Source organism: Palaemon carinicauda, chromosome 28 (assembly GCF_036898095.1).
Source record: "Palaemon carinicauda isolate YSFRI2023 chromosome 28, ASM3689809v2, whole genome shotgun sequence".
Taxonomy (NCBI): Eukaryota; Metazoa; Arthropoda; class Malacostraca; order Decapoda; family Palaemonidae; genus Palaemon; species Palaemon carinicauda.
In genome coordinates, this window is record NC_090752.1 from 42459429 (window position 1) to 42484578 (window position 25150).

At 42.5% G+C, this 25150-nt stretch overlaps 1 protein-coding gene across 1 annotated transcript in view; it reads left to right on the forward strand.

Moving 5' to 3' along the window:
• Positions 1 to 24371, forward strand: part of LOC137621527 (ubiquitin carboxyl-terminal hydrolase MINDY-3 homolog) — a 102783-nt gene extending 78412 nt beyond the window's left edge. Inside the window, exons 9-10 of the mRNA XM_068351886.1 lie at positions 10677 to 10839; positions 21565 to 24371. Coding sequence (XP_068207987.1) covers positions 10677 to 10839; positions 21565 to 21708 — 307 coding nt within the window. The 3' untranslated portion in view covers positions 21709 to 24371. The remainder of the gene's footprint in view (positions 1 to 10676; positions 10840 to 21564) is intronic.
• Positions 24372 to 25150: the final 779 nt, after the last annotated feature.

A 25150-nucleotide genomic window follows, 5' to 3' on the forward strand; every position in this document is an offset into this window, starting at 1 on the left:
CTTATACCTGAGAAGAGTTCGCTCCCTTTCAGCTCCCACGATCAAGGGCTACAGGAGCATGTTGGCTTCGGTCTTCCGGCATAGAGGCTTAGATCTTTCCAACAATAAAGATCTACAAGATCTCCTTAGGTCTTTTGAGACCTCTAAGGAACGTCGTTTGGCTACTCCTGGATGGAACTTAGACGTGGTCCTAAGGTTCCTCATGTCAGACAGGTTTGAGCCTTTACATTCAGCCTCCCTGAAGGATCTCACTCTTAAGACTCTTTTCCTGGTGTGCTTGGCCTCGGCTAAAAGAGTCATAAGACACTTTTCCTGGTGTGCTTGGCCTCGGCTAAAAGAGTCAGTGAGATTCATGCCTTCAGCAAGAACATCGGTTTTTCGTCAGAAAAAGCCACTTGTTCTCTTCAACTTGGTTTCCTGGCCAAGAATGAACTGCCTTCTCGTCCTTGGCCTAAATCTTTTGATATTCCTAGCTTATCAGAGATCGTAGGCAACGAACTAGAGAGAGCTTTATGCCCCGTTAGAGCTCTTAAGTTCTATTTAGCTCGTACTAAGCCTTTACGAGGTAAATCTGAAGCGTTATGGTGTTCGGTTAAGAAACCATCCTTACCTATGTCAAAGAATGCTTTGTCATATTTTATCAGATTTTTAATACGAGAAGCTCATTCCCACTTGAGTGAGGAAGACCGATCTTTGCTTAAGGTTAAGACGCACGAGATTAGAGCTATAGCAACTTCCGTGGCCTTCAAGCAAAATAGATCTCTGCAAAGTATCATGGACGCGACCTTTTGGTGAAGCAAGTCAGTGTTCGCGTCATTTTACTTGAAAGATGTCCAGACTCTTTACGAGGACTGCTACACACTGGGTCCATTCGTAGCAGCGAGTGCAGTAGTGGGTGAGGGTTCAACCACTACACTTCCCTAATTCCAATATCCTTTTAATCTGTCTCTTGAAATGTTTTTAATATTGTTTTATGGGTTGTTCGGAAGGCTAAGAAGCCTTTCGCATCCTGGTTGATTTGGCGGGTGGTCAAAGTCATTTCTTGAGAGCGCCCAGATTAGGGGTTTGATGAGGTCCTGTTGTATGGGTTGCAGCCCTTGATACTTCAGCTCCTGGGAGTCTGTCAGCATCCTAAGAGGATCGCTGGGCTCCGTGAGGAAGACAGACTTACAAGGCAGAGTAATCGTCTAAGTCAACTTCCTTACCAGGTACCTATATATTTTGGTTTTGTTATATTGATAACTGTCAAAATGAAAAAACTCTTAGCTTATACGCTGTAAACTTTATTAACTCTGGTGTCTACCCACCGCCTTGGGTGTGAATCAGCTATTATATATTCACCGGCTAAGTTAAATATTTAAAAATGATATTTTAATTATAAAATAAATTTTTGAATATACTTACCCGGTGAATATATAAATTAAATGACCCTCCCTTCCTCCCCAATAGAGACGCAGCGGGACGAGAAGAATTGAAGGGTTTGTTTACATACAAGAGTGGTATCTGGCCGACAGTTGGCGCTGGTGGGCACACCCGCAACCTTCATAGCGATCGCTCGCGAGTTTTTTTAGTGTGTTTTCTGTCGAGCCGCAGAGTTGCAGGTATTATATATTCACCGGGTAAGTATATTCAAAAATTTATTTTATAATTAAAATATCATTTTTCTCATTTTTAAATTGTTTGTGTGTGGCTTCATGGAGAAAACATGAGTAGGTATGCGGTCTTTTCCAAGAATTCCAGGATAACTTTGAAAGACTTTCATGAGTAAATGTAACGTGGCTCCCCATTCTTTATGTCCTACTTGCAGCATGCATGACTGTCCGCAGCTTTTCCATTGTGAGGAGAATAGGGAGTGGTTGGCCTCCCAGTGGCAGAACTTTGGCAAGAGGAGAAAAAAACCAAGCGAGATGCTTCCCCTTCAGGTTCTACTGCAAAGGCAACGAAATCCACTGGTTCTCTTCTCCCTCCTGTTGGAATTCAGGCTTCTGATTCTTCTCTGTTACCTTCCAGGGGGAATATGAAGAAGGAAAATCATGATAGTTTAACCTTGGTGCAAGGCCAGAGTGAGATAGTGGCATCTACTTACCTGAAAGAAGCATCTATCTTCTGCTTTTGGTCAGCCAGATAAAACCTTTTCAGATGACATTGGTGGTAACAATGGCCTAAAGACGTTATGGAATATCTTACAGCGAGAGACTCCTGCACATTTTAGCATCATCCAAAGCAAATTCTCGGTTAGTGGAGCCTACTTTGTCCTTGCGTCTATGTACGTGGGATGGACTTCTCTGGCAAAAATAGCTGAACAGGTATTCTTGTCTTTAGAGGCTCCAAATTCAAGGAAGCTCCTTCACCTCGTAGCCCTTTAACTTCATTGGATAAACAATTTCTCTGACAAGGCAGGGACATTGCTATCTCACCAAAGGAACCTCCTTTCCTTATTGTCTGTAATGATTCTTTTACCAAGTAATAATTTGTTTTATGATAATTGGCAACAGTATTGGGATAGTTTGGATTGAAATGAGATGAGAGATATAATAAATGTTATATCTCCTTGGAGGTATAACATGATGCCCTAAGAGTGCGTTACTACTTTTTGTCGTCTCCGCATTGGTGACGCTCGGTTGACACGAGTTTCTGATGACTGGCCAACACTAGCCATATTGCGACGACTGTTTGGTACCCTTGACATTGAGGCTTTTTTGACTGAATGCCCCACTTTTAACACCATTAGAAATGGATGTCTGTTTGAGGCTCGAGGCGAGGATGGCAGGTTCATCCTTGGCAAGATTCTTGAGCAGGATGTGTTGTACTATGCTATCTTTATTTTTATCTTTATTTCAGAAGCAGGTCTTCTGAAAGATATTTAAATTTTATAAGAACATCTTGACTTTAATGGTTTTAAATTGAATATTCTTTCATTTTTTATTTATAACAAACAATGTTGGTGTCAATGACCTTCGATGTTAGGATGCCAGAGAACTCTAAATCAATCAAACAATCCCATGGAGGAAGATTCCCTTTTTCACAAAAAAATTAAGTCTTCCTACAAGAAGTGAAAAGTTCTTCAATTGCATGCTTAAAGAATTAGCATGGTCTTACTAGATTTCTCTCACACCTGTGTGTGAACTTGTGGGACCCTTGGAATGGGCTCTCTTGCCGAATAGCGCATTATCTTCATTGGAACTTACTCCCCATCGAACGTACACTCATGAATTTGTGCATTCTTTGGCCTATGCTCTCATACAGATCATTCAACTCGTAGCATGTGCGCCTCTATAGTGTTTGTTCCGTAACCGAAATACAAACCACATTATTTACATTGGGTTTACCTTTTAGCGTAGCTGAAATGGCGAGCCATTAGAATTTAACGAGGGTGTATTACCCCCACGCTAGTTAGCAGGGGGGTAGGGGAGTGGAAGCTAGCTACCCCTCCTCCTTCACACACCGGTGAACTGCTCCACTTCACTTTTGGCTGGGACATTGGACAGACGTCTCTATCTTTGTCCTCGCTTGGCAGCCATTGTTTGTTTTGTCTTTACTTAATCACTTACTTTTCTTTTACTCAATATATATGTAAAAAAATTTTCGTGTTATGTATATATTTGAGTATAGAAATCAGTAAGTTTCCTTTTCAGAGTTTGTGCTTTTGTGTGTAGTGTACGATATCTCCGTGGAGCCCTCGGCAGTTAGGCCACCATGGTGTAATTTCATGGGCCGCGATCGAGTTTGACTTCGGTCTTTCTCTCTCTCTCTCTCTTTGAGGTCGTTCACCCTTTTACTACGTTACTTTTACTACGTCTGAGTAGCTTCCTTCCCGTGTGGGTGGGGTTGCTACGCCGTACGTTTTGTCTCAATTAGTTTATGAATCTAATTGTATTTGTTTATTTTTCAGCTTTGTAGAACGATTCCTTTCAGGGTTTTCGTTCTTTCTTTAGGGTTCATTCATTTTTAAATTACATAATTACATAGTTACATAATTATAATTGTTATAATTCTGTGTTGGTTACAGCTCTCCTTCCGTGAGTGTAAGTGGTTGTGAGGGCACGTGCCTGTTGTGTAATTCTTGTGTTCCTTTCCCTCGGGATTCCTCTTCGGAGCCTTCCCGGGGGAATGAATGTTAACTAATGATTTTTGTTTTTATTTTTCACAGTTACTAATCTAGTTTGTTTCTGTAATGTAACAACGGAGTGAGCTGTCTTGTTGAGGCCTGGGGATTCGGCTGTTGCTGCCTCCCCTATAGATCTTCGTCAGGGGCGTGTCTCCTTCTCCTGGAAGTACTCCCGTGACATTTGACAGCTCTCCAGTTCATTTTAGAAGACTCAGGAGGCTCGCCTCCTTGGGTGGGTGTGTTTCCTTCCGAGGGAAGTTTTCCTGTCCAGGCTTGAGTTTTTCCCCTTTGGGGGGTTCTTCTCTTGCCTTTTTTTCGTGCGACTATGCTCTTGGTGCTGAGCGGTCGCACCTGCAGTTACGCTCAAGGGGCTGAGCAACTGCAGGAGCCCCTCTTCGGAGGATTGCTCTTTTTAGGTCACTGGCTGACCCGTCTCTTCTACGAAGTGTTTCTCTTTCGTTCGCGAGAGAGTACACTCAGAGACTCCTCTTCGGAGGACTCTTCTGCTGTTGTTGCTGTTGGCCGCCTTCGCCGTAAGGCTCACCGTCCGCTACGTCGTAAGGGCCTCCCATCTCCCTATAAGGGTGCTAAGAGGCGCCTTTTTGAATCTCCGTATGCAGCCTGCAGCTCCTTCTTCTTGACCTTCCGCCCCTGGTGCAGATGGACAGCAGTCTGACCTCGTCTTCCGACGGACAACGGTCTTCCGACGGACAACAGTCTTCCGACGGACAACGGTCTTCCGACGGACATCGGTCTTCCGACGGACAACGGTCTTCCGACGGACATCGGTCTTCCGACGGACAACGGTCCCTTCGGGGCAAAGGGTTGCCTCCCACGGGGGTGCTTCCCTTGCGTGTCAGGGTTCCCCTGCGCGCCCTTCTGCAGTGTTCTCTCCTGCTCAGTGTTAGCGCACAGGCGCTCTCCTGCTCATCAGCGTTTTCCTAATCCCTAGCGCTCTCCTGTTCGCCAGTGCTCTCCTGCTCGTCAGCGCCCTCCTGATGATCGTCGCTGCTGTTCCTGTTGGTTCCTGATACGCGCCCACGTTCGCCCGTGCAATCTAGAACTTCGGTTCAGGTCTTGGACAAGGTCTCTTCTACGCACAGGATTCCACGTGTTGCCTTCTGCTCGCCAGCGATCACCAGCTCGTCAGCGACCACAGACGAGTCAACGTTCGCCTGCTCGTCAGCGATCACCTGCGCGTCAACGATTGCCATCGATCTGCCACGCGTGTCAGGTCCCCTGGACACCATCAGTAGCGATCTAGCACTCGCCTACTGTGGACCACGATCTCCGGTAGCTGAGTCTTGCCGTGGATCTCCTCCTGCTCGCCAGCGCTCACCTTTACCTCTGTCCTTCTGTGCGGCAGCTGTCATCAATCGCCAGCGCACATCTGCGCGCCCTTTTCTGCCACGCACCATGGGCGCCAACGGTTTTTCCTGACCGTCCAAGATAGCCTGATTGACAGCTCGCTTCAGCGCTCACCTTCCTGATGCACCTGCGCGCCTTCTGTTTAGTGCGATGCGCGCTAACCATCCCTAGTCTCTTACGCGTTAGCGATCGCCTACGCGCCCGCGCGATTCTTCGCCTGCGCGCTAGCGTTTTGTTAACGCACCTCCGCTCGCCAACGCGCCGTCGCTTGCCGACTCGCCATCGCTTGCCAACGCGCCTTCACTCGCCTACGTGCCATCGCTCGTCAAGACGCGCCATCGGTCTCCCGACCGCCTGCGCTCACCCGCGCGCCCACGTGCATGCGCGACCACACGCCTACGTGCCCGCGCACATGCGCTCCAATGTTCGCCCGCACGCGAATCAACAGTATTCCATCGCGCAGACTAACGGTGTTCCGTAGCACGAACCGCCGGTGTTCCGCCGCGCGAACCGCCGGTGTTCCGCCGCGCGAACCGCCGGTGTTCCGCCGCGCGAACCGCCGGTGTTCCGCCGCGCGAACCGCCGGTGTTCCGCCGCGCGAACCGCCGGTGTTCCGTCGCGCGAACGTCGGCTCGATTCCTGCAGTATCCATTGCTCGCCTGTGAACTTTCGGATTCCGACCACCAGCTCTCGCCCTTCCTACCACGCACGCCCTCCTTCTGAGCTCCCTCGCTCACTTTCGTCTGCGCTCCTGCGTGCCCACGCATGGGCGCTTCCACGTGGGCAACGCGCAAACCATGATTTGCCATCGCGCGAGCGCCAGGGCGATTGCGACCGCGATTCCCGTCGGGGTTTCGCAACTTGGCCAGCCTGGCGAGTCTTCTGGAGCGTATTTCCAGAACATGGTCTTCACTCCGTAAACGCAGAGCATGGCACATGCAGGAGCAGGAAGAATCTTCAGGGAGGTCTGAGCAACATTCTTCTTTCCAGAACCTGGGTTAGCCCTTCCTCGTCATTCCCTGGAAGGGTCTTGCCAGGGAGCTTTCTGTTCGAGATTTCTCCGTCGGGCAAGGGGTGACTGGTTTAACCCTTCCTCTTCTCCATCTCGTGGAAGGGGCTTACCAGGTCCTTTCCCTCCTCGGTTGCGACCCGAGGTTTTGTACAAGGAAGCTCCAGGAAGATCATGGGTACTTTCCTCCTCTCGGGCTCAAGCACCTTGGCGTTTCGTCGCCAAGTTTCGAACTTGCAGGCAAGCTCGATGTTGGACCATCTAGACGCAGTGACCGAGGGCTTCCTCTCGGGGTCTCGTCCGTGGATGTCGACAAGCTCAGACACTCTTCCATCTTTGGGAAGAGCTTGTTTGTGCCCAAGGACAGAGACATGGACAGCGGTTGTGCGGAGGAAGTCGACTTCCGTTTTCACTCCTCCAAGGCGCTTTCTTCCAGACCCTGCAGGCCTCCAGCCTCGTCGGCTTAAGTTATCGGACCGGCTACGGCAGCCAAGACAAGGTGTCCAATAGCAGTCCCCTCCTGTCAGGGACAGGTAGCACGGGAGGCTCTCCCAGGGGGGCATAATCCTAGAGGGAGCAGCAGAGTTCACAAACTCTAGGATTAGCAACCCCCCCTTGCAGGTCTCACGCTGGGAGGATGCCTAAGGTTTCTCATCTGGATAACAGCTGCCCGATGCCGATTCCTGCACGATCTCCGTGATCAGCCAAGGATATCGCACCTCGCTCTTACCATCTCTCCGTCTCTGTCAACGAATTCAGTGTCACTGAACCTCTATGCCATGGTTCTAGGACCAGAAAGAAACTCTTAAGACTTCATCGCCATTCCCTAAACCATGAACAATCGCCTTTTCCAACGAGAGATGGAGAGAGATTTACCCAGCTACACCAGACTTCAAGCCCTACTCCAATGGAAATGGAGTAGATGGAATAAAAGTTGGCTTTTTCTGAGAGTATTGGCTCTCCCATCAGGCAAGTCAGTGATTAAGGAGAATCAAAGCACCAAAGAAAGGCAACAAGATGGCCATTAAAGAGCTTTTCAGGACATAGCAAGTGACTAAACAACTTTAGAACTTCCTTGGTTGGCTCTAGCCAAATAAGCAATTGACAATACGTACCTGCAAGTCTCCTTCAGAAAGAACTTTCCTAGGGCCAGCAGCTCAAATAAAATTATATCCCATGCCCTCTCAAGGCAAAGAAGTCTCTACGTAACAAAAACGCTGCTCCTTTGCCACTACCAGTAGATACAACTGTCTTTACATTCACGCCTGAAAGCTCGATATAAAAGTTGGTGTTCCAAGTAACTACAGTAACTTCTCAGTCTCGAAATCCTTAAACTTGGAAGCTACAGCTATGACTAGCCATCAAGCAACCTAATGGCTAGACCACTGGTCAGGGTGACTTTCTTTGCTTCTTCTCAGGACCTGTTGGACCCTGAAAAGAGGAGACAGTTTATGAACTCCTGTTCATCGAGCAGTCTCCTTCAGGAAAGCAACAGTTTCCAGAATGAAATCGAGAATAACCACACCTTTAAAGTCGGTGCCAAGTTAACGACAACGTTAGTATCTTCCTCCAGAAGGTCAACTGATGCTGCCCAGCTGTTTTGCACCCAGTTTGGCTAACCAAGAAGGGGAAGAGGTAGAAGAGGGGCTAGGTCCTGTTACGGAAGGCAGTTTACCCTGCAACTGCCACAAGTTGCGTGATGCCTCTCAAGCCAGTGGGTGAGGTGGCAGTACAACTGGACTGGACTGGATGGCAGTAGGACTGGATGGTGGACGTCCTCCGACTTGAATGCTTCATCCTGTTCCCCGGATCTCAGCCTACCCCAAGCTCAGACGACATTATCGTCATATTCTCAAGGATCGCAATTGCAGAAAAACCACATCCAACAAGCGGAAATCTAGATGTTGAAAAAAGACGCTGTTCAAGTAGTCTCGGACGGGTCTGTATGCTTTTACAGCCTACTTTTTCTAGTAGAAAATTTAATTTCTCTGCTTTGAACAAGTTAGTTCTTCAAGCGTCTTTCAGAATGGAGACAGCAAACACCGTAAAAAACACCATCAGGAAGAACGATTATAGATCTGAGAGATGCACATTTCCAGATCCATGTACATCAGTTGTCAAGGAAGTTCCCACGGTTCTAGCTAGGGGGCTAAGGTTTTCCACTTGAAAGTCCTGTGCTTGGTCTGTCGACTGCCCCCCTAGTTCACTTGTGTTCACTCTTGTCTTAGCATAGGCACATGCCCACTACATCCGGCTACTAAGGTACCTTGACAATTGGCTAGACCTGTCGTTCTCCAAGAGACAACTCCTACAACAATACGACACGCTTTTCTCATTTTGCCAGGATCTGGGGGTCATGGTAATTCTGGATAAATCCAGCATCACATCCAAGCAGAAGAAGGAGTACTGCACTACTTTAGGATGAGAGTGAAATTGACAGTTGAAGTCATTCCTTCCAATGATTGAGTAACTAGTCTCTAAACATCCGGCTGCTTTCAACTTATCAATGCCTGCAACTTCTAGGCTACTAGTTATCATCTCTAGAGAAACTGGTTTTCCACAGCCATACTGCTGTTGGTAACTCTTTCTCCAGTTATTTAATACCAGAAGTGGGAAAGGATGGGTGGGACTAGCTAAATTTTTTAGGTAATAACTATTAACATTAATTTTATTATCTAGCGTGATTATCCACATTAACAGCAAGGAGGGAACTGGTAGAATTTCCCCTTTTTGAAATGGAATATGAGGATATGTATAAAGATTAAGGTATAAAGCGAGAAACCCCCCAAAACTTAAACATGAACAATCCTTACCTAATTGTAGTGAATTGCGAGGGTAAAGTAACAACTGAAGGTCAGTCCAGAGTGAGGTCAACACAAACTAATTAAAATGATTGATATGTGGTTTAGGCTAGAAAACAAGCTCCTGCATCTACAGATGGTGTTACTCACTTTGCATCAATTCCAACTCCTGAATGTAGACCTGTGGTTGCTAAGTTCTTTAATAGAAATATAGCTAAAATTAGTGCATGGTGTAAATTCCAGTCCAAACATCCTCTTGGAGGAAGACAATGAAACTTAGACGTGACTGAGCATCAGCCCAACATAAAAAAAAAAGGTGCAGTGAGAAATGGGCAACTCATCACTGGAAAGGAGACCATTAAAGATAATTCCTTGAATAAGTTGCCAGGAAGGAAAGCAAACAGATCTCCCCTGGTGACTGACAAGCGGTTACAGAAGAACTACAGTATACCCTGAAAGATATTGTGTCTGTAATTTAAAGCTCAGGACAGTAAATTTATGGGTTCATATTACTATCCATCCTTACCCTTGTCATGAGGATGAGGGAATAAGCACGTATATCTTAAAAATAAGAGAATAGTTACTCGGTATGGTGTCTTACCTACATCAAAGTCCATTCCAGCTGTTGCACCTTCATGAGAGAGGTAAAAGAGGTAAAAATACCAGACATTCTTACTCTCATCCTAGACTGATGTAACCGTTATCTTAGACAAGAAGCTTCATTTGAAAAAGGGGAAATTCTACCAGTTCCCTCCTCGCTGTTAATGTGGATAATCAGGCTAGATAATGAAATTAATATTAATAGTAATTACCTGAAAAATTTAGCTAGTCCCACCCATCCTTTCCCACTTCTGGTATTAAATAACTGGAGAAAGTGTTACCAACAGCAGTATGGAATTTCAGGTTTGCCAATGTGGTAAAAATTTTGGCTAGTTATTGGGATTCAGAGCCAGATAAATTGTCTAGGTAATTATTATTAATATTGATTTCATTATGAAAATTCAATTTTTCCTAACTATACAAACATGAGTCTTACAAGTTATACCTCTACTTCATCCACCCTGCAAGTTCTGTGTGAAGGTAAAAATGGCATCTCAGTGAGCTAGCAGGGGGGCGGAGCTTCCTCCACTACCTGCCAGTAACTACCAACACCTCACTATGAATTTTAACTGCCGAGTTTCCAGCTTCGCTAAAATCATATTCTTACTGAAGGACTCAGGGTTTGTATAGTTAGGAAAGATAAAGATCACTTAAAAAAAAAAAAATAATTTTATGTGTATTGAGTGTCATATACTTTATATATCTCAGTTACAAGCAATAGTTATATAATAATCTGAACGTCAAACATGTTTTTTTCAATTACCTGTATTGATGACTTTTTCTCTTTCAGTGTCCAATTTATGATGATGGAACTCGATCCTGATAATATGGGGGTTATTTTATATCATAAGTTTGTTGAAACTTTTTTCTCGCCGGAACAGGCATATTCACCACCAGACACTTTTCTTGTATATCATTATAACGGTTTAGAATCTTCATGTCCGTCTAATAAGGTAAGTAAAACAGATGTGCAATTAGAAATATCCTGCTTGTTTAAAACTCAGTCTTGAACACCTTTATTGAAACCTTAGTCATTGGAATGTATTTTAACAAGAGTTCTTTGATTGGTCTTGCTTTCCCATCTTAATTCTTTATTTTTCCATCAAACTCGGTGTGAGAATTTAAGGGATTTTAAGAGGAATTTGTATTCCTATCTCAAAAAGGGTTTTGGGATAAAATCCACCATCGAAGAAAAAAAAAAAAAAGATATTATTATTATTATTAGTCAAGCTACAACCCTTGTTGAGAAAGCAAATGTTACAAGCTCAAAGATTCCAACAAGGAAAATTGCCCAGTGAGGAAAGGAAATAAGGGAATAGTAAATAAAATACATATACTGTATGAGTAATGGATAAAAATTTAAATAAAACATACTGTATTTTAAGACTAGTAAGAACATTAAAATAGATCAGTTATATATAAGTTATAAAACTAGACATGTCAACCTGTTCAACAGACAAGAATTTAAAAAAGGTTGAACTCCTGAAGTTCAACCGATTCAATCACCAGATTTGGAAGAGCATTCCCCAATCCAGTCATAACTGGAATCAAACATTAGAACACTGTAACTATTATCCTTTATGATGGAGAAGTCATGACTGCTAGAATTAACTGCATATTATAGCTAGTACTATGTACAAATTAAAATAAAGAATTGCTCCGGATAGCAAGGTTGGTAGCGTCGCGGATTTCTATTGCAGAGGTCCCGAGTTCGGTCCCCGCCAGGGACGCGAATACCGTGAGACCTTCTATTGGGGGGTACTCCCAGGGTGGCGCCTGGGGGGGGAGGTTAAAGGGGACTAATGATAGTCCCTGCTGGCTAATGGTCGCCCGAGGAGAACGATGTAAATCGTCTCAGTGGAGACCTAAAACCCGCAACTTTAACTTTTTTTTTTTTTAAATAGACTACAAGTTTCTATCCAACAAATTGAAATGAGTCAGCAGCTGAAGACCAGATAGGAGAATAGTACTTGAAGCATGAGAAAATGAAGGAATTAATATATTTCCTAAAGTATGGACTGATCACTGAAAATATTGAGACTCGATAAGCCAATTTTTTGTGCAGTTGAAGAAACACACCGAATGTTCTTCTCATATGTAAATTTGCCATCAAGAATCAAACCTACAATTTTAAATGAGATATATATAATCTAGTTAAAATGACATAATCAATGTTAAAATCTGTATGTTAAGCAGATTATGCCCCATAATTTACACCCCGGACTAATCTTAGCTAGATCTCTATTAAAGAACTTGGCAACCACAGGTCTACATTGAGGAGTTGGAATTGATGGAAAGAGGGTAACACCATCTGTAGGGGCAAAGAGCTTGTCTTCTAACCTAAACCCCATATCAATCATATATAGTATGTAAAGTACTGGGCCGAGAACACTACTCTTTACAATCTATTACTTAAAATTTCAATAATGTTGTTAAGAAAAGAGTCGCCTATTACCATCTGTTTAAGTTCGAAATAAGGTCCTTATGATTAACTAGGTCAAAGGCAGTAAAATAAAGGCCAAACATACAAACCTCCTGCCCAGTTGTTTGATTTTACTGCAGTGTTTAAATGTCAGAGATGAGAAGTTTGATGTACAGTAGAATCCCGCCGTATGACATTAATCCGTTCCGGAGTTGGTATCGTATGGTGAAAATGTCGTATGGCGGGCAATAGAATAGCTAATGCGTGCAAAACCCCAGGTAAAAACATCAAAATTTTATATACATATTAAAAATTAGTAACATAATAGTATAGTGAGTACTGTACTATAGCACTTATATATACAGTAATATACATGTACAGTATATAATTAAATAACATTATAAATAAAAATTATATACTATACTGTAAAGGAAAAATGAAATTTAATTTACCTTTGGAGTGACGTGACTTGAGCTGGTAGTGGGTGGAGGCAGAGGGGGGAGGAGATGGCAGATAAAAAAATTTATCAATTCTAATTATGTTACACTTAATAATTAATTTATTTCTATTAAACACTTACAATCAAAAATGCTTTTTTTTTATTATTTTTGTCTTTTGAAATTTCTTTTATGATTTTTTTTTCTAGAACTTAATTTTATTTTTTTAGCTTTTTTACGAGAATCACTTATATCATTTTTGCTTTCTGACACTTCTCTTTTGGAGAAATATCTATCCAAAGAAGCCTGTTTCTGACGACTCCTCAAAATATTTCTAAAATGACTTGTGCACTTGTCATTAACGCTCTCCATAAAACGACCTGTGTGAAGTTTTTCTGGGTGTTTTTTTTTTTTCTTTACTGTAATGAATCTCGTAAGGTTTTCATACCAACCGATAGCTTCCCTCATTTCTGCCAATGTCGTTTCTTCTATCTCCCCCCGTCCTCGCCACTTCTAGAGTGGTGCTCTTCTTGAATGATGGTCAACTGCATTGCCTCCAACTCCTTCAAGTCTTCAGTCATAAGCTCCTCCCTGTGCTCCTCGATAAGGTTATCGACATCAGCCTCAATGACAACAAGCCCCATGGACCTCCCGATTGAAATTATTTCCTCACCATCAGCATCAGGGGCAGGATCATCAATGGCCTCGTCTTCGGTTGAGGGTTCGAAACCTTCAAAGTAGCATTCTGCCACAGTAGCTGGCCACAGTTTCTTCCAGAAGTAGTTCAAGGTGCAAAGTGAAACCTCATTCCAAGCTTTATCGATCATCTCTAGGCATTGAACGATGTCAAAATGCCCCTTCCCAAATTCACGGAGGGTGAGTTGAGGACTTTTCGGTCTCTTCGAAGCATCTTCTGAACAGATGCTTCGTGTAAAGCTTCTTGAAGTTGGCAATCACTTGCTGGTCCGTAGGCTGGAGGAGAGGGGTGGTGTTCGGTGGCAGATAGAGAACCTTGATGAAGGAGAAGTCCGGATGTATGTTGGCCTCGAGGCCAGGAGGGTGAGCATGGGCAATGTCCAGTACCAGGAGACATTTCAGAGGAAGATTTGTTCTCTTCTAAAAATTTCTTGACAGCAGGACCAAAGCAGATGTTTACCCATTCAATAAATATGGTCCTCATGACCCAGGCCTTGGCATTAGACCTCCAAAATACCGAGAACCTATCCTTCATGATATTTTTTGCCTTGAAGGCATGAGGATTCTCTGAGTGGTAGGGGCTTAATTTTTTAGGTCCCCACTGGCATTTGCACAAAATGCGAGGGTAAGTCTGTCCTTCATCGGTTTATGAAAGTTTCTTTTCTTCTGCTGTGATATATGTACGACGGGGCATTTTCTTCCAGAAAAGGCCAGTTTCATCACAGTTAAACACTTGCTGAGGAATGTAGCCTTCTCTGGAAATTAATTTCTCAAACTTCTTGAGGAATTCGTCTGCTGCTTTCTTGTCAGAACTGGCCGCCTCTTCATGCCTGACGACTGAGTGAATACCAGTCTTCTTCCTAAAGCGATCAAATCACCCATGAGAAGCCTTGAACTCTTGGGGGGCTTGCTGTAACGTTCCTTCGTCTCCGCCGTCTCTCTGGGCTTCCCCGAGATCGGCGAAGATGGCACTTGCCTTGTGCGAAATTACCGATTGCGTAAGTGTATCACCAGCGATTTCCTTCTCTTTAATCCATAGTAGAAGGAGTCTCTCCATTTCGTCATTGATTCAGGTCCTTCCAGTGGCAAGGACAGTCATGCGTTTAGAAGGCTTACTTGCTTTAATGGCTTCCTTGTTCTTGATAATTGTACCAATCGTTGACTGGTTACGGTAGTGTTGGATGCTGCCCATACCAACCAGTCGTCTAAATATGCTAAAACTTGAACACCTTTGGTGCGTACCTGTGGGATGATTGTGTCTGCTAGCTTCGTGAATATCCTTGGGGCTGTGTTCAGTCCGAAGGGCATTGCTCTGAAGAAAAACTACTTCTTCTGTAGTTTGAATCCTAGGTAGGAGGAGAAAAGGTGACTCATCGGGAGATGCCAGTAAGCATCTGCCAGGTCTATTGAGACCGCGTATGCCCCTTTTGGCAGAAGGGTCCTCATGTGTTGCAAGGTAAGCATCCGAAACTTCTTGTTCTCGATGAACTTGTTGAGTAGAGAAAAGTCTAGAATGACTCTGAGTTTGTCCGAGTCTTTCTTGGGAACACAAAATAGCCTTCCCTGAAACTTGATGGACTTCGCTTTCTTTATCACCTTCTTGCTCAAGACTTCTGAGGTATATTATTCAAACAAGGGGGTGGAGTGTTGGAAGAATTCTGGAAAATGGGGTGGAATTCTGCTTCATTTCCACCCCTCATTGCTTGGGGGGTCCTGCAGATTTGTTTCCGCGACCATGTCCTCCTCGGCCCCGTGAGAAATTACCTCCTTGAGAACTTCTCTTAGGACCTTTTCCTTTCTGATTGGGGCAAAAGGAAGCCGACTGCCTCTCAAAGGTAGGGTTGAAAACTGGTGACTGGGCTACCAGTTGTTGAGGAACCATCTGGAAGGTGGTCTGAGGCATCGTGGTCATAGTCCCGGCTGGGATTTGTGCCGGTCTTTGTGGTCTCTTTGCCCTTTTGTTCTTGGGCTGGGGACCTCCTTCCAAAGAAGATTTTCTCTTTTTGAGGACATACCCCACTTTTGGAGAAGGTTCCTGTTCTCCGTTGCTGCCCTCGCGATGACCTCTTAAACCAGTTCCTGTGGGAAGAGGTCTTTACCCCAGATGCTTGAAGTAATCAGCTTCCTTGGTTCGTGCCTGATGGTTGCTGCAGTCAGGACGAACTCTCTGCAAGCCCTTCTCGCTCTGAGGAAAGCGTACAAGTCTTTTACAAGGGTACCCATGTAAGACTTGGCTAGAAAGAGGAAGATTTCTGGGGCATTATGTTGGCCTGCACTTAGTTCTAAGCAGTTCTGATGAGAGAGAGAGAAGCTGCAAGTTTCTCCTTCGACTCCTGTTCCTTCCTCAGAAGATGGTCTGGCAACTTCGGAAGGTTCTCATTGAACTGTTGTCCTGCGATCTCCGGGTCTGATTTGGAGACGGAGAAGGTTAGGTGGACATCCTTCCACTTCTCTTCACAGGTAGGCAGTGCTAGAGGGAATGGCTTGCATTCCTCTAGAGTCGGGCAGGGTTTTCCCTCGTCGGCGGCCTTGACGGCAAAGTCTAGAGCTTTCTCCATAAAGGGAAATTGAGATGGAGCAAGGTGCAAGAAAGGTGGGGAACTTCTTGCTCAGTGCTGAGACTTTGAAGTTAGTATATCCGGCTCCCTTCAGGGTCTTCAGGAGGATGGCTTGTGCCTTATCATGTTCAAATACGATGACCTCTTTGGGGACCATTTTTTCTCGGGCCGCATTTTCGTCCCGCAGTCTTACATAGCACTCTGGATAAGAGGAAAAGCTTAGCCAGAACTCAAGGTCTTCTATCTGTCTGCCCCCCCACTTCTCGGGAACGAACAGTTTCCCATTCATCATCAGCATATGCTCCACGTACCTCCAGGTTTTAGATTCTGAGCAATGAGGGAGATCGGACACTCTAAGAGGCTTCTTAGAAGTGTTGCTGGTGGTTCCAATACGGTCGATCTTCTCCTGCATCATCCTTTGCTGTTTCCTAAACGATTCCTGCATCGTTTTTTGTTGCTGTTGGAACGACTCCATCATGTGTTGTAGAGATGTAAGAATCTCTTTGCTCGCATTAGCCTGAGCAACAGGTTGTGGAGTTGGGGCAGAGGACGTTGACGGCAGAGGTTGGTATGTCGTCACGGCAAACTGAGGGTCGTCTGTTGCCGTTGATATGGATTCTTCTTCCTCCACTTGGAGATGGTCCACGTTCTCTTCAGGGCCACCTTGTAGTAGGTCCTGTTCAGTGTCAGTGGACACTTCTGACATCCTCTCTTGGTGGATGCCCATGCCCTCTCGGGCCTTGTTAATGTCTGAGTCAATCTTCAGCTGAACGAAGGGGGACCGGAACTTTTCCTGGGACACCACCGCACTTGGCAGAGCCTTGAGGAACAGTAGGCACCTCGGGGAGTCATTGGGTAGGTATGGTCCTGGAGAGTTCTTTTCGAACCCCCTTACCCATTTGCGAAGGGTGTCCCTCGCTGTATCCCTAGCCTCTAAGGTAACTAGGGGGGCTTCGTTGAAACCATTGGCCAGCAGGGTTGAGCAGGTGGTGCAACCTTTTGGGTCCCAATATTTTAGGACTCCTGTGACGATGCAGCAGGGGGCATGAGTCCTGCACATCGTGTGGCCACAGAAGTCTTTTCCCTTGTGGTTGCAGAACATCGCTCCGCACTTCTCCATAGGGTCATCCTGTAAAGGAAAATACTTAAATGAGTATTTTTGTTTTTCACATTAGTGATATAAAAGCATACAGTTTATGATAACAATAGTAATCACTATTGTATATGGTAGCTTAGGATAGTAAGCTTGAAAGGGAATAGAAAAGACACATATCTGCATTTCCTCTCCCAGGCCATTGCTGAGACCTCCGTCAGTATTACAGTAATATTGTTTCCCTGTAATACAGTATTAATACCGTTTGGGTATTGTAAGTCCCTGATGATTAAGGAAAATCATCTGGGTGTTGAGGGAGTACTCAGCCTCAACAGAATATCATAGTCTCAACAATCGTCTATGATAAGAAACACAGAGTATGTTATAAAACATATGTACTATTGTATAGTTATATACAGTAGTTTCTCGGCAGTCACTGTCGGTGTTGGGTTAGTACCTGACGGTGCTAACCGAAAGAAAGAGAGAAAGATTAGGGAAGGAGAATTTCCTACTATTATGAATGGACATAACAGCTGGAAGTGTATGGGGACAATAAGTCCGCCTACTGTTTCCTTACCAGAATGAAAGTTCCAATGGAAGGGTTAAGAATCTATCAGATTCTGGCTCCCACCCATCTACAAAAGGCCTGTCGCCGGCAATGAAGTCGGCGGCAAGGAATGTGGATGGCAGCTCAAGAGAGAGCTGAGGACTTTCCAAAGTATGTTAGGTTTCCCCGGAAGCTGTCAGAAGCCGTCTCAATCTTCGCCCAATCTTATCAACTTCCTGTGAAGGAAGGGAAGTCAGGGGGAAGGTGGTAGTGAGACGACGGAACTGACTGCCGCCGGCAGGATACCAGCCGGTAACGCAATCATCCTAGCAAGCCGGGGTGATTGTCAGAATACAGTACTGGTGAAAGAATCTTGTGACGACATGTCATCACTAAAGGACAGAGGGGGGAAGGGGTTGAGGGTCTTACAGTTCACTGTTATAAAAGATGGCGGCAGGTATGTCCCCTTCCTCAAATCAATGAGCCGGGGGAAGCATGGCTTCCTGTGCTGACGATATTGTCGTCGCCAAGACAAGGGCACCCTGAGTATATCACTATCTAAAATTACACTCAGGAAAGAATTAACACTCAACTTTCCAGATGACGAAGATGCTGGAGATTACATCTTGAAAATTTCGAAAAAACTAGAAAAACACCGGGCTAAGGGGGAGCACAACACTCTTATCAGGCTACTAGAATTGGAATAGCGTCGCAGTAATAGTAGGGAAGGAGATACACCTGGTACCTAGAACGGCACCCCTTTCTTTTGCCACTCTTCCCCCTTACATCGAAGCGTTAAATCTATTCGGGGTGAAGATTGCCATGTGTCCTATCTAGAATACGTCCCCTGATATGCGATATCCTTTATTGGATACTAACGCCAGGAGTTGGAATCCTGGAGACCTTTTGTTTAATTCTCTGGGAGTATCACTGTAGCAAATATCCCTTAGAAGGCTACCTATAGGAACCCTTCCATCAGCACGACATGGCCTAAGCCCAAAAATATATAATATGCATGTACAGTATATAATTAGATAACATTATAAATAAATAATATATACTGTACTGTAAAGGAAAAATGAAATTTTATTTACCTTTGGAGTGACGTGACTTGAGTTGGTAGTGGGTGGAGGCAGAGGGGGGAGGAGACGGCAGATATAAAAATGTATCAATGCTAATTATGTTACACTTAATAATAAATTTATTTTTATTAAACACATTAAACACTTAAAATTAAAAATGCCTTTTTTTTTTAATTATTTTTGTCTTTTGATTGAAATTTTTTAATAAAGTTTTTTTGTCTAGAACTTAATTTTATACAGTAACACTTCTTCATCTTCGCTTTACTCTTTTTTAGCTTTTTTACTTGAATCACTCATATCATCTTGCTTTCTGACACTTCTCTTTTGGAGAAATATCTATCCAAAGAAGCCTGTTTCTGACGACTCCTCAAAGTATTTCTAAAGTGACTCGTGCAATGTCATCACTCCATAAGACGACCTGTGTGAAATTTTTCTGGGTGTTTTTTTTTTTTTTTTCAATGAATCTCGTAAGGTTTTCACACCAATCAATAGCTTCCCTTATTTCTGCCAATGTCGTTTCTTCTGCCCCCCCCAACCCTCTTGAATGATGGTGAACTGCATTGCCTCCAACTCCTTCAAGTCTTCAGTCGTAAGCTCCTCCCTGTGCTCCTTGATAAGGTTATCGACGTCAGCCTCATCGACAACAAGCCCCATAGACCTGATTGAAATTATTTCCTCAACATCACCCTCAGGGGCAGGATCATCAACGGCCTCGTTTTCGGTTGAGGGTTCAAAACCTTCGAAGTCACGTTCTGCCACAACAGCTGGCCACAGTTTCTTCCATGAGGAGTTCAAGGTGCGCCGTGTAACCTCATTCCAAGCTTTATTTATCATCTTCAGGCATTGAACGATGTCAAAATGCCCCTTCCAAATTTCAAGGAGGGTGAGTTGAGTGCTTTCGGTCACTTCGAAGCATCTTCTGAACAGATGCTTCGTGTAAAGCTTCTTGAAGTTGGCAATCACTTGCTGGTCCATAGCCTGGAGGAGAGGGGTGGTGTTCAGTGGCAGATAGAGAACCTTGATGAAGGAAAAGTCAGGATGTATGTTGGCCTCAAGGCCAGGAGGGTGAGCTGGAGCATTGTCCAGTACCAGGAGATATTCTAAAAATTTTTTGACAGCAGGACCGAAGCAGACGTTTACCCACTCAATAAATATGGTTCTCGTGACCCAGGCCTTGGCATTAGACCTCCAAAATACCGAGAGCCTATCCTTCGTGATATTTTGTGCCATGTTAGCACGAGGATTCTCTGAGTGGTACACCAGTAGGGGCTTAATTTTTAAGTTCCCACTGGGGGGGGGGGGGGGCTGCTGCTGCTGCAACGTTTCTTCATCTCAGCTGTCTCTCTGGGCTTCCACGAGATCGGCGAAGATGGCGCTCGCCTTGTGCGAAATTACAGATTGCGTGAGCGTATCACCAGTGATTTCCTTCTCTTTAATCCATAGTAGAAGGAGTCTCTCCATCTTGTCGTTGATTGAGGTCCTTCCACTGGTAAGGACAGTCATGCCTTTAGAAGACTTACTTTCTTTAATGGCTTCCTTGTTCTTGATAATTGTACCAATTGTTGACTAGTTATGGCCATATGCACTAGGTACGGTAACGATGCGCATGCCTTCTTCGTATTTCTTTATTACCTCTAGCATCGTTTCCAAAGTAATCATCTTACTACTCCCTTTAACATCACTAGCAACCTTGGGACCCATGGCTAACGAAGGAAAGTTCGAATTAAGCACTAAAATGCACAAAAAATACGATATCGCAAGCACTCACACGAGATCAAGTCTTTACGAAACACGCGAGATTCTGAAGTGAGCGCGCGATTAACAAAGAGAGTGTGAGAGGCAGCATCTCTCTCAGGCATTGTGGGAGGGATTTCAGTCAATAGCATATCGGCATCTTAGTGACGCCGTGACGCTGACCAATAGCAGACCAGCAGCTTAGTGACGTATGAGCGTGGTGTGAGGCGAGTGACTCGCACAGTCATACGTTCACCGACCGCCAAGTTTGAATTTTGGAATTCGATGCCGTAAGGTGGGGGAAAATGCCGTAACAAGGGGACGAAAAAACCTCGTATTCCACACCGTAACGTGAAAAAAAAAAAACCTAAGCTGGGGGGTCCATTTTACCTCACTTAGTTTTCGTAATATCTACCTGGTTCATTGGTCACACAAATTAAAGGTAGATGATGAGTATTACCTTGAAAAAAATATCCATATCCTAAAAAAAATCTACGAAAAAATACGAATTGAAGTAAAACAAGCACTGAAAAAACTTTATATAACTTTTTTATATGCTGTTTTTTACCTACAAATGTTATGCAAATGAAAATAAAAATAGGCAGATTTTGTAGAAAAAAATCTTGAATGTCTTGAACCTATTAAAACATTGCAAGGAAGGAAAATAATGGTGAAATATTTGGCAATATGAAGGAGAGGGGAGGATGCCTGAACCAACAGCCAATCAGCAACGAGCTTTCAAACCATGGTTCGGCTCCAGTTGCCAGCTATAGTAAACTGAGATACTATTGTATTTTTCTTAGTTATACAAAAACGAGTCCTTTAAAGTTAAACTTCCCACCTCAAACCACTTCCCTCTTAGTCCTGAGCCAAAGATCAAAAGTGAAGAGTCTTTGACAAGATAGTGGGTGGGGCTACTCGCCCAATCTCATCAACCTGTCGTTACCTATCTCATTAATGATTTCAACTGCCATTCGTGCTCTGCTAAAGATCGTCCCCTATTTTAAAGGACTTGGGATTGTATAGCTATGAAAAAGGTAAATTACTTATAAATTTCTTTTTTTTCAAAATGGCATTACTGTACTTATTAAAAAGATATTCACTTCCAGATTGAATATGCAGAAGGCAGAGTCACAATACAAGAAAGCCACGTTGGCTTCGCCCTTAGCAACAACGAGTTCCTATCTTGCCTTACTACGAAATGGCCTAACATTGATATACAGTGGTCTACGTTTACTCCATCTCTCAATTAGCTTTTCAGTGTTTATGGTTTAATTTCATGTCAGTTTGCCATGTGCTGAATCACATCTTTACTGCTACTTTTAAAATTTTAGTTGAGTGTTATCATTTTACCATGACTTATAACATTATCATGTTTCATTTATGATATGTTTATTTTGATTTTGTATGAGATAGAAATCATTACTTCATCATACAGTATCATTCCAGAGTTATCTTCATGTTGGGAACTGCCAGATTGATCTCACGTGGTTGTTATAGTATTTACGTACTGTTTGAAGCTTGTTTCAGTAATGGAAAAATATATTGGGTGTTACTAAGCGAAATTTCATTCGGATGAAATTTTTGGAGTACCGTAATTGTTTGCAAAAAAGCTATCGATGGACTATTCAAGTCAAACTTGTAGGTCTATCTGTAACTGTTTTTATGTAATTTTTATTCATCCTCAGATGCATATCCTTATTGTTATTTTCTTGATTATTCAATCACAAAATTTATATGTTATTATTTAATCTGTGTTCTAACGCTAGCTGTTTCCTGTACCACTGAATGGAATGTGGTAGTATTTATCCCCTGTATCCATATTTGTCATCAGGTTTTATCCTTGTGTGTGTGATGAATGTCATCTGTGAATGGTGTTGAAAATCTTCAAAATATTATAATCAAACTGGAAAAGGCATTTTCTAATCAAGGTGCTTCATTTAATTTTATAAGATTGTATGTATAATGCATGAACACACTTAATTTTTACTCTTCTTTCGTGAAAGGGCTTTTGTTCGATATGAATACATGTACTTCCAATTTGTCAGTAAAATGTAAATAGATCAAGATGTATGATGATGAAATTTTAGTTAAATATTTGTTACTACTACCCATCACAAGTTTTGTTTTTAATGTAAATTAAATTTTATTTTGACTGGTCTAATATGTTTGTAGTTTATGAATTATTGTATGAGAAATTTTATTTAAATTTAGAATGTTTTTTTGGATGGAATATGCTATTTCAGGCTAAGTAGCTCGCCTATTGTTACCTGTGATTGGCATCATGACTCATTTTACAATGCATTCTTGCTACCTCATAATACAGTACTAATACTGGATTTGCTGGTATTAACCAGTTTTTGAGCAGCATGTAATTTGTACGAGGTAAACGGGAGTTATGATAAAATTCAAAAGGAGTACTGTAATTTAATTTTTAAATCATTCTGAAGCTAGACAAATTAGTATCTTGTTTGCAGTTGTGAAAGTTTGAGAACTGCAATCCCCGAAAATAAATTAGGTACAGGATGCTGATTTTTTTTTACGTTTTACAAAGATTTAAATTTGAAAAAGTTAGCATGTACTGTAAAAGCTAGAAAAAAAAGATGCCTTTTAAGTTGGTCAATACCAGTAAGTTTTAGTTTGCGATTCAGCATGTTTCTAGTTACAGAAACTGATCATTTCCTCGTGAATGTCAAGCATGTGATTGAAAGTGGGAGCATACATTTGACTGAATTATAACCACCTGAGAGATGTCAGGTGCTGGGTTTAGTTACTATTGGGTCTATAAAATCACTTCAAAATATAGACTATTGGAAACATCCATACTTAGATTTATAAATTTGTTAATTTCAAACAATATGTACAGCCACCATGCTATTGAATAAGGAAAGACACGATATTATTAGTGTAGTAGCTTCAGAAGCCCCATACCAAGGAGCTTGGAATATGGATATACGTTAAGAGGGAGTGATAACAAAAAGCATACTCTGGAACTTACACTATTCAAACATTTTACCCTAGTGGTCTAAAATCTTAGGATATTTGGAACAAAATTGTAGACCTCCCCTCTTGATAAGAGTCACTTGAAAAATACTTTGTAAACTACGAAATATGCACACACATTCTAATGAAACCATATAAAAGGGTCATTAACTTGCTAAGCAAGCTTCCAATAAATTGAGGACCATAAAATAATCTAGTGATATAACTTAGGGACCTGTTGCAGGTTCTGAAACAGCAGAACTTGCTTGGAATTTTTAAGTACGACCAAATTTCATCTTGCTCTTCTTTGATTTCTCTTGATGATAGTTATTTATTTCATAAATGAAATTGATAAAAAAGGAAAAACAAAGTGATGGAAGAGGCATGATGTATAAACTCCTATTAAGAGTTATTAAGCTTTGAATAGACCTTCAATAACTGATTTACTTAGCAAGATTTATGTTAACAAATTATTATTTGCAAGTCTTGCACCCCACTGATCAGTGCTAAAGCTTAAAGTAGACTTTCCCATTATACTCAGCATGCACTGGAGCTTTATTCACTATCACCTGACTTATGTTTGTCTTCTTTCAAAGTCCCAATGTGCCTTACAAGTGTGTCACCAAGGCACCTACCAAAAATTATTGTAGTTTATATTAGGTTTAACTGTAGTGTGGTCTTGAGAAAAACTTAAAGTGTAGAGTGATTGCGTTTTGCATTTTAACATTTTTCTCCACCATAAGGCATGATTATCACTGTTCAATATTTTGGGACTGCTTTACTAGACTTAAGTATTGTGATACAGAGGCATTTTTATATTTTATTTCTAAATCTTGCAATGAAACTGTAAGCTAAAGTATTGTTTTAGTACATTGCAGTACTATTGGTTTTTGTTGATATTTCCATCATCCAAGTAGTAAATGCCTTTAATTTATTTTGATTTTCATTTAAAGCACAAACCACTAAAATAATTGGAAGGTATGACTTTAATAATAGGTAGCCTTGTTGAGTGTAGAGAGAAACTAAAGGATGGTTCTGAGCTGGATAATATTTATCAATGAAGTCAAGTACTGTACTGCATCAATTAAAAATTCCACAAGGAAGAAATCTTTGTCAGTTCGAGGAAGGCATCATGCTCTCTCCATTTGGTTGGCCACCAAATTCTCTCTCTTTTATCCCATTCTTCATGGTAAGTGTGTTAATCAGTTAACCCTTTTACCCCCAATAGACGTACTGGTACGTTTCACAAAACTCATACCTTTACCCCCATGGACGTACCGGTACGTCCTTGCAAAAATCTGCTATTTACATTTTGTTGCATATTTTTGATAACTTTATGAGAAACTTCAGGCATTTTCCAAAATAATGAGACCAACCTGACCTCTCTATGATGAAAATTAAGGCTGTTAGCGCAATTTAAAAAAAAATATACAGTATTGCAAAATGTGCTTGAAAAAGAAAACACTTGGGGGTTAAGGGTTGGAAAGTTCCAAATAGCATTGGGGGTAAAAGGGTTAATAATTTTTAGTCATCTGTCTCCTCAGTCCCTTATTACATGGTTACCTCTAGATAAGTTTGATATTTTCTACTTTTAAATCTGAAAATTGGTTCCCTCCATAATCATATGATATTTGATTAACCATTGAAAATTAACTTTTTTTTTTTCATTGCGTTGATATAGTACTATATGTTATTGTTCCGAAACTAAACATA